General features: G+C 49.1%; 1 protein-coding gene across 2 annotated transcripts in view; it reads right to left on the bottom strand.

Moving 5' to 3' along the window:
• Positions 1–471: 471 nt before the first annotated feature.
• The window catches only part of Fam167a (family with sequence similarity 167 member A), a 28,651-nt gene continuing 19,849 nt past the window's right edge, over positions 472–9,273 (bottom strand). For both annotated transcript variants that reach the window (XM_021658425.2, XM_060391307.1), the window contains one exon: positions 472–1,354. In XM_021658425.2, coding sequence (XP_021514100.2) covers positions 1,091–1,354 — 264 coding nt within the window. In that variant the 3' untranslated portion in view covers positions 472–1,090. The remainder of the gene's footprint in view (positions 1,355–9,273) is intronic.

The raw sequence follows: 9,273 nt of genomic DNA, 5'->3' as shown, positions 1-9,273 counted from the left end.
CTGCTTAGCTTACTCAACTGGTTCTCCATGTGAACAAGAATCAGAACAGGAATCAGACAGGTATTAAGGAGTTAGCAACTTGCTAGTTAACAGTCATGGTCAATTAAAATTCATTGCTTAGTTCAGGCACAGCCTTGGGAGAGGCTCAGGATAGGTGTCTGGGATCCCTGGGGTCTTTGGTGCTGAGGATAAAGTGAGACAGGTGACAGCATCATGTCCCACCAGGAGCCCTCTGTCATGCCCCCTACAGTAGCACTCACTTGTAGGAAATCTGTCTCCCATCTGCCTGCTTTAGTCACTAGTGGCCTGTTAGGTGCTCTCATGGGGTTGTGGGTGGCAGGGAAGTAGTTGAAATGGTCATGACGGGAGACAGCGGGCACCTAGGTTGCTCTGCCAAAGGTATACAAGGTGCATGTGTCATGGAGCCAACTGGAGATAGCATGACCTTGTAGCAAGCAAGGCTCAAGTCCAGAGAAGCTGGGTGGAGCCCCTTCCCAGGGATGCTGGTGGCCATCAAAGCGAAGCCTGCATTCCCATGTGCCACCTTGTTATTCCTTTAGGTTTTCTTGTCCTGCCTAGGTTGCCGAGGCACCTACCTCTGGGCAATTAGAGCTACGACTCTGAGGGTGGGAACAGCACATGAGAGATGGTGCTCCTTACATAATTTAATCTTCCCAACTTCTGTTGAGGAGAGCTTTCTGTTAAAAAAAAAAAAAAACAAACCCACAAGTTTTGTGTGTGTGTGTGTGTGTGTGTGTGTGTGTGTGTGTGTGTGTAGTGGGGTGCTCCCCTTTGGGATTCAACATCTTAGCACCAATGATTCTAGAACACAGGAAAGTAGGCCACAGGAGGGGAAGGCCACGAGATCCTGCTCAGACCCCTGTCTTACATAGTGTCTGCAGACTCTTTGGGTATTGAATATAAGGACCCAGGAATGCAAAGCTGAAGCCGCTGGCATACTCCCACCAGGTCCTGAGGCCTTTCACTCCCCAGCACGGTCTCGGAGAGATCTACTTTGGCTAACTTGGCCTGAGCGTTCCCACTCCCCACTTCGCCCTTGGCTCTGGTCCCCCTTCTATCCCAAGGCTTCTCAGCAGAGAGAGAACCTTCTGGAGTTGATGTTCATTTTGGTGACGCCAATGAGCTTGAGCGGTGTGGAAAGGCTGAAAGAGGATGCCAGAGGGGAGTCGCAAAAGAGGTCGGACAGCTCATCCCGCTCCTCCAGCTCAAAGGCAGCATCATTGAGCATCCTTCTGTGCAGGCGGCAGGTCTGCTCGATCTTCAGCTTGTTGATGTCTCCGCGGAGGCGCATGAGCTGCCTGGCCAGCTGCTGGTCCTGGAGCCGCATCTCCGCCTGGAAGGGAAGAGAGGCCAGACTTGAGTCAGCTGGGTGCATGGCGGCTGCAAGCTCTGTGAGCTCTGCTGAGGACCCGCATCAGTAGGAATTCTAGCTGATGGCGTGGATCATTGGCAGGTCCATCGGCAGCAGGCACGCTTCCTGGCTCAGAGAGGTGAGAGGACAGGGCGGAGGTATGGGAAAGTGGCATTACCCAATGAAGCTTTGTGCCAGGCGAGCAACAATGTCTAAATCTTTCTCTACAGCAGTCCTGGCTTAAAGTTACTGCCGGCTCATTCCCACTCGTTGGTGTTCAGGTGGAGTGAGACCACAAAGAGTAACAGACACCGGGTTTGGCAGCATAGCCTCTGCGCGGGGAAGGGGGGATGCGATGGGCAGGATGAAGGGGGCTTTCTACTGGGACAGCCCTGATCACGAATATGGCCTGCCATAACATGCTCTATTTATCATTTGGAAGTCCATACATTTTACAATGTATTTTCGTCATATCCATCTATTACCACCTTCCTCCAACTTTCCCTGGTACCTTCCAATTCATGTCCTCCTCCTCCTCCTTTTTATGTTTAAAGTGTAATTAATAACCCTGACTGCAGCTAGGGCTGACTGATGCACACGGGTTTGGGCCATCTGTTGGGGCACGGGATTGAACCATTGGCCACAGTCTTAAAGAGGAGCGACTCCCCCTCACCCTGCACCCAGCTTTGTTTTTTTTCTTTCATCAGATGTCTTACAACAACTCACTGATGGATTTTTTAAATAAAGGCTCCTGAGAAACGGGCTGATGTTTGCAAACTGTTTTACTATGAACCAGACAGAGCTAACACCGCCAGACAGCTAATCCTCCTGATAACCTGTGGAGTAAAATTCTTATATGCCACAATTCACAGATGGGGAGGTTAAAGTCAACTGTTAAAAGGCCCTTCGTGGTAAATCTGGGATGGAGCTCAGACGGTGGGTATCCATGGGAATGATAACTCAGTTCGGCCTTTTAGGCAGAAAGCTGATCAATGCTTGGGACCCTGCAGAGGGTTCATGATGTTTTCAGCACCTGTTTCCTATTAAGAAAGGGACATACCAGGAGCAGCTCTTTTCAAAATCCATCTACACACCAAACCCTGTGACACCTCACGATCTCCTCACCGCGAAGGTCTGTATTTTACAAGTCAGGATGCTGGAGCTCGGAGGGCTTCATGGTGTCCCCCAGTTCTGACTTGGCAGAGGAGGAAATGCAGCTGCGATCACACTAGGCTTTGTGGGCTTAACACAGCTTCCCATTAACACAGCTTTGTCACCAGCTGTTCCTGACTTGACCCGAGACCCAATTCTTCCATCCTGCCATTTCCTCTGCCCACACCTGCACATGGCTATTGTTTCGGTACTTTTGTGTCCTGAGACTCAGCTCTGTGACCTGCCAGGTGCACAGAGCCAAAGGAGCCCGAGATTCAGAAGGGACACCACCCCACACTCGTGGTTATGCAAATGAATGCAAATGCTCTCACTTTCCCTTTGGGTTTGGAATACAGAGCAATTGCAGTGAAGAAAATTAGTTAGCATTCAGTGTTCTCTCTATGTGTCTGTCTTTCTCTCACACACATAAACACAATACATAAATAAATAATTTTTTTTTCTTAAATGTGAAGGGCTAAGACTCCAAAATTAAAAAAAAAAGTAAAATCTACATAACATAAAATGTATCATCGTGGTCATTTTGAAGCACAGTCCAGCAGTATTAAAGATAGGCATGGCCATGCAACCATTGCCACCGCCCAACTCCAGAAAATTTCCATATTTCTCAACTAAAATATGTTTGCATTTAAAAAAAAAATCCCCACTCCCTTCCTCCAGCCCCTGGCAACCTCATTCCACTCCCTGTCTCTAGGAACTAGATGACTCCAGAGATGGCCCCACTACCCCATGAGCAGGGGATTTGTGTTCATGTAACTGGCCTATTTCATTTCCCAACATGCTCTCCACGTTCACTTGGCTGAGAGGCCTTTTAAACTAAATTCCTTTAGCAATGCCTAAAAGTCACAGGTTGCATGAATGACAACCCCTGACTCCCTGAACTTGACCTGGACTGGCCCTTACCCACACCCCATCCCCACTCTTACAGATGAGGAAACTCACTCAGGCCTAGCCCTCCTGGGAATGGTGGCAGTCAGATCCTATGTGAGACAAGTAGTGGCTCTCTCAGGGCCTGGAGGCAGCAGACTTCTGGGGGGACCCTGTTGCAAGGGGGACCCTCTCCTGTTAGCTAAACCAGTCACTAATGCTTCCTGAACTAATGCCTCCAATTCTCCAAGAAGGAGCTGATGAGGTCTCCAGGCCAGACAAGAAGCCTTACAAAAGAAGCAGCACTTGCTAAGTGCAGGGCAGTGGCTACTTGTGGCCAAGTGCCTCCCTCCAGGCCAGGCCAGGCCCCACAGGCGCATCTAAACTGGGACACTGGTCCTAGACCCCAGCCTAGGACCCTCAACTCAGCACAGGTCGAATACTGTCCTCTAAAGCTCAGTGTAGAATGTACTTATTTTCCATCCCTCCCTCAGAGTGGCTTGCCCTCCCTCTGGGGAGACAGGCACGGGCTGGATTCAGGGGTGTGGTCTGTTCTTCCAGTAATCCCATAATCTGGGCACAGCCCCTGCTGAAAGGGTAGAGATGCCACTGGTCAGGGTTAGGGTTAAGGCCTAGGTGGGTAGTAGGGAGAGGGCCTCCAGGGACCTGAGGTGGTGGAGCCAGCCTTTCTGAGAGAGCCAGCGCTGCTGTTGAGACTCCTCTGCTGCTGAGAAGACTCTCAGGAGAATCTGGGGGTAGATGGTGAACCCCCCAAGGGTAGGATTAGCTAGCTAAACACAGGATAATTACAGGGTTCTGAAAAATAAAAGAGATTTCTTGACTCCGGAGCTCACTGTGAAGTGAGGAGAGGAGATAGAGATGCTGGGGTGTGTGTGTGTGTGTGTGTGTGTGTGTGTGTGTGTGTGTGTGTGAAAGAACAAAGCCTGAGGGGACAGTCTGCTGGGAGAATCTGGGACAGAAAGCTCTCAAGTGAATGTGTCCCTGCTTCCTGGGAAAAGATCACAGCAAGCACTTTCCTGAGGAGAGCAAAGCTCACACCATGACAATGAAGGTGCAGAAAACCCCTGGAATGTCCTGAGTAAGCTCCGTGGTTACCATATGACCAGGAGTTTCACCCACAACAGCTGGAGGCAAGAACTCCAGCAGAGACCTGGACCCTGTGTTCATAGCTGCACACTCCAACTGCAAAATATATGAGCACAGTCTATCCACACTCTGGATGCTATCCGGCCTTAGCAAGGAGGAGATTGGACACTTGTCACTACATGGATGAACCTTGGCGGCATTATGCTGACATTAGCCAGCTACAAAAGGACAAATATATGATCCAAGTATGTAAAGCAGCCGGAAAAATCACATTCTCTCTGTGTGTGTGTCTCTTTCTGTCTCTCTCTTTCAAGGGTGTAGAGATTGGGCTTTGGTGTTTAATGGTCAGCACAGATAGACAGGGAATACCAAGGTGGAGGGTATGTGTCTAGCCCCTAATTCTGGGGCTCCTGTGAATGCTTTGTCAGTCTTGGAGCCTCCATTTGTCTCTGATGGATGCTGGGAAGAAGTGGTGTGAGGCCCAGGAACTATCTCAGCACGTGTGAAGGGACAGAATGAGTTCCACTTCCGCATGGTTGGGCAACAGAGACCTAATTCTTGAGGCTTGCAAACAGTCTTTGTATTCTGCCTGGCTGTTTGTCTAGCTTCACCCAAAGGTCAGCCATTGTTATAATCAGATATGTATAATGTCAGACATTGTTATAATCAGTATTGTGTTGGAGTCTGTGTAGAACGGGGACAATGCAGCATGCTTTAACCTTAGTTTGACCCCTGTGAATCCCAGACTGTCGAGGGTGAAAGGAGGCAGGTGGTACGGGTAAGGTGTCAATGGAAACTTGAGTTTGTGGGAACTTGGAAAAGGAAAAACTCAAAGGTTCCCAGAAGCCTGTTCCACATTGTGAACTGGTTTCCAGGGGAGTTGCCAACTCAGGTAGTAGTGGGCGCTTCCTGGAGAGGTTGTCTCTGGGAGGAGGTAGCTGGGCCTCACAGGTGGGAGTGGCCTCTCCTGACAGTGGGAGGGCCTGTGATCTGTAGTCCCTGGCCTGGGCTGTGCAGCGGACAGCCAGCACTTTCGCCCCAGTCCCCTAGGCTGGTTCAGTAGGGAGGAGGGAACCTGTTGTATTGCCACCTCCGGCTGTCCCTGGCCTCCTTGCCGGGCCTGTATTGACTGGGAAGGTCAGGCCAGAGTCTGGAGCTGGCAAGAGAGCTCAGGGCCTGTCAAGTCCTCCTGGGGAAGTTCCTAACTCTTACACAAGTGTGAAGCTCTAAGGATGTGATAAGGTTTTTGATTTTTCATACTCGGAAAGTCCCCCAGACAAACTGCTACCTTCTCTATGAGAGGCCGGGCTTTCAGAGCTACCGGGGGTGCTGGCTTCCAGTGCCCAGACAGCACATTATTAGATGAACATCTCTGGGCAGCTGTGAACCCTTCGTAGAAAAGGGAGAAGGATGGCTGTCCCCTGCCTACCCACCCCAGCTACGTCAGCACCTGGTGTGTGAAAAAGGAAGGTGTGCCCGGAAGGGGCACACAACAGAGAGAAGCAGGAGAAATGAGGGGTTCAGAGATCCCTGGAGTCTGGGAAGGTGATGTGCATATAGAGAAAGACTTGCTAATGGATATCAAAACAGGGAAAACCTATTCCAATGTTCCTCTGGTAGTACTGGGGATTGAACCTATGGCCTCACGAATAAGAGATAAACACTCTTCCACTGCACTACAGCTCCAGCCCGGTTCTACTGGTCTGATCATGCCCAAATAACTAGTCTATAACAATTTAGTATGTATTTCAGAATAACTCAAGGAGAAGTTGAATGTTCCCACCACAGAAGGGGTAATACATTAAAAAGTAAAATATAGAAACGCTAATTTTGATTCGACCACCACATGCTGTATCTAATTATACTACCATACCCACAAGAAGGTCTGACATATGCATAAATATGTATGTGAGAAGGATTTTCCAGTCTACAGATATGCTTAGGCTGAGGCTTTCTTGAGTGCCCACAGGTAACTGATGGTAAAGCAGCTGGTCCAGTCACTGGTCCTGGGTGGGGTGGAAAAGCATCCATCTATAACTAGATTGGACTTCTGGTCCAGTCCTTCTACATCCTACTTGCAGTTTACCTAATCCTTCCCAGTTTTATCACTGTCAAATGGGGGTAACAAATATCTACCCATCAGGGTAGAAAGGAAAAGAAAGAGGGGGAACCAAAGGCCAGGATCACAACACTTGATGCTCACAGCCACCTTTCAGGCAGGTGCTATTGATAGCACTGTCCCCATCTTAAAGATGGGAGAACTGATTATCAACAGTTTATCTGCTCAAGCTCAGAGCCCGCACACACTCCAAATGGCTACTATACCTACTGCTCCTTCAGTCAGTAAGCATGAAGGTGCCTTCCGCCTGCCCAACAAATCCTTTCAACTCCTGGCACTCTGCTGTGTTGTTCTTCAATGTCAACTCCATTTTGCCCACTTTGCAAGAATTGTATTCTCTCCATCTCTATGAGGAGGTGTCTTATGATAACACAGAGGCCAGCCGTATCAAGTATCAAAAGGGTTAATCGTGGGCTCTGAAGTTGGGCAGATGGGAGGTCAAATCCCCATTTGGCAATCAGTTCTCCCAATTTGTAAAATGGGGGTAATACTATCCATAGCACCTGCCTCGGCTCCACAGCCCAGCTACCCAAGGACTTCTTATCTTATTACAGAGATGTGGTGTGATGAGAAAACCCCCCTCTGTTCTCCCGTGCATGGCTCCTGGGTTTTCTGAGCTACTCCTTGGCTGAGTTGAATATAGCCTCCTTTATTTCCTTCTGGACACTTTAGTGAGGAAGGATGGATTGTGGGCAGGGCCTTGGGATGGGGTCAGCACTTCATCCTATTGGCTGCAGTTCCCAAAGCTCTCAGGTCCCAGAGGCATGTCTGGGGATGGAAGTCCCCTCATCTTATTCTAGAGACTCCTATCTGTAGCCTGCAGGATGAGGCATGAGTTCCAATTACAGTGGCAAGACTTTTAAAAGAACCCAACCCCTTTTTTCTTTTACCTTTTATTTTTAGTAGCCCTTTTCTCTTTGAACATACATACATACACACAACACACACACACACACACACATATGTACAGATATACATATATACACTGTTTCTATTTTAGAAATTTCTGAAAACTATAGAAAAGTAGAAATAATGACATTATTAAGAAGAAATGAATATCACCACTATTCTGATGTCTTTCACCTATCATTTCTTTGTCTATAAATTCTCTCTCTTTCTCTCTTTTTTATTTGTTTTTGTTTAAGACATGATCTTGCTATGTAGCCCTGGCTGACCTGGCACTCTCTATGTAACTCAAGCTAGATTCAATATAAAAATTTTCATAACCCCTATAAAGTCAGACCTTCCCAGATAAATAGTCTGTTGTTCATGGGAAGAAGAGACCAGCCTTGGGCAGACAGGTGCCTGGACTCTTGTGAGTCAAGGCTAGCTCCTCCAGTCTCTTCCGGGCTGCCTCTGAGTACTGTATCATCTTCACCTGAGACAGAAAAGTTCCAGCTATGTGTTCTTAGGTGTGGCCTGCAGTCCTGTGGAGTCTTCTAGAACATTCTCTTCTGAAACCATCAGGGTTTGAATGTGTGCCTTTGACAGCCTGTGGCCCATGACATGAACATGTGATAGGTCTCTGAAACAAGAAAGACTCCTGGCACCTGAGTCAGGTGGGTGCCATTCTATCAGGCTTAGCCACACATCCTTGGCTGTCCCTTAACCCTTCTGACCTAAGACCTGTGGTCTTTCTGGGCCTCTGTCTTCTCCTTTGTAAAGTGGGGAGAGCAAACAGTCTCAAACTTCTGGGAGCACCACTATGACAGTGCGCTGGGACTTTAGCGTTTTCTCTTCCAACGTCATTACCCACCTCCACCCCACACAGCGAGCGTGACCTGTCATCTGGGTATCCAGCAGATGAGGATAATGGGAGCTGGTGTCATACATGCCAGAGCCGTGTGCTTGCCAAGATTCATCACTGAGAACTCCAGCTGGTGATCCAGCTGAGGCCACAGGGTGCCACCAGAACTGGGCTCCAGCTCTGACACACAGGCCCTGCCTGATTAGCACCTGTCAGCTTTCTTCCTGTTTTCTAACAGCTATAAACACCTTCGGCCTGCAGGGACCAAACACCTGCAGGAAACCAACAGACAGTGTGGGTGCTACGGATTCTCAGGTTCTCACCACAGAGTGCACCAGGAACCTGAAAGATTAAGGATTTTACTTTTGTCTGCCTCTCACAGAACAGAAGGTGTTCTGCCCCCAACCCCCATCTCTCTGTCTCTGTCTCTGTCTCTCTCTATTTTTCAAGACAGGGTTTCTCTGTGTAGACTTGGCTGTCCTGGGCTCACTTTGTAGATGAGGCTGGCCTCCAATTCACAGAGATCCACCTGCCTCTGCCTCCCTGAGCGCTGGGACCACAGGCGTGTGTCACCATGCTGGCCCTGTTTTTTTTTTATCTCCTTGTCTGTCAAGGGCACTTCTGAGCAAGACCACAGAGACAACACAGAAGGCAGGTGACTGACTGTAAGGAGCAGACAGACTTCTGCCCAGGGTCATGGTCCTCCCACCTCACCCTTCCAGAACTGCCACCACCTCACCCCAGACCACCCATTAGGCTGACTTCACTGTAGGGTCTGAGGTGGGGATTGTGACCTTCTGGTCCCTGAGAAGAGTGAGTCTATATCTCTGCCTGGAGGTGTCAGGGGAGCCCAAACCACCAAGCACAGAGGCTGTCCTGCCAGCCACAGTT

Source organism: Meriones unguiculatus, chromosome 9 (assembly GCF_030254825.1).
Source record: "Meriones unguiculatus strain TT.TT164.6M chromosome 9, Bangor_MerUng_6.1, whole genome shotgun sequence".
Taxonomy (NCBI): domain Eukaryota; kingdom Metazoa; phylum Chordata; class Mammalia; order Rodentia; family Muridae; genus Meriones; species Meriones unguiculatus.
This window is presented reverse-complemented; position numbering and strand designations above follow the sequence as displayed.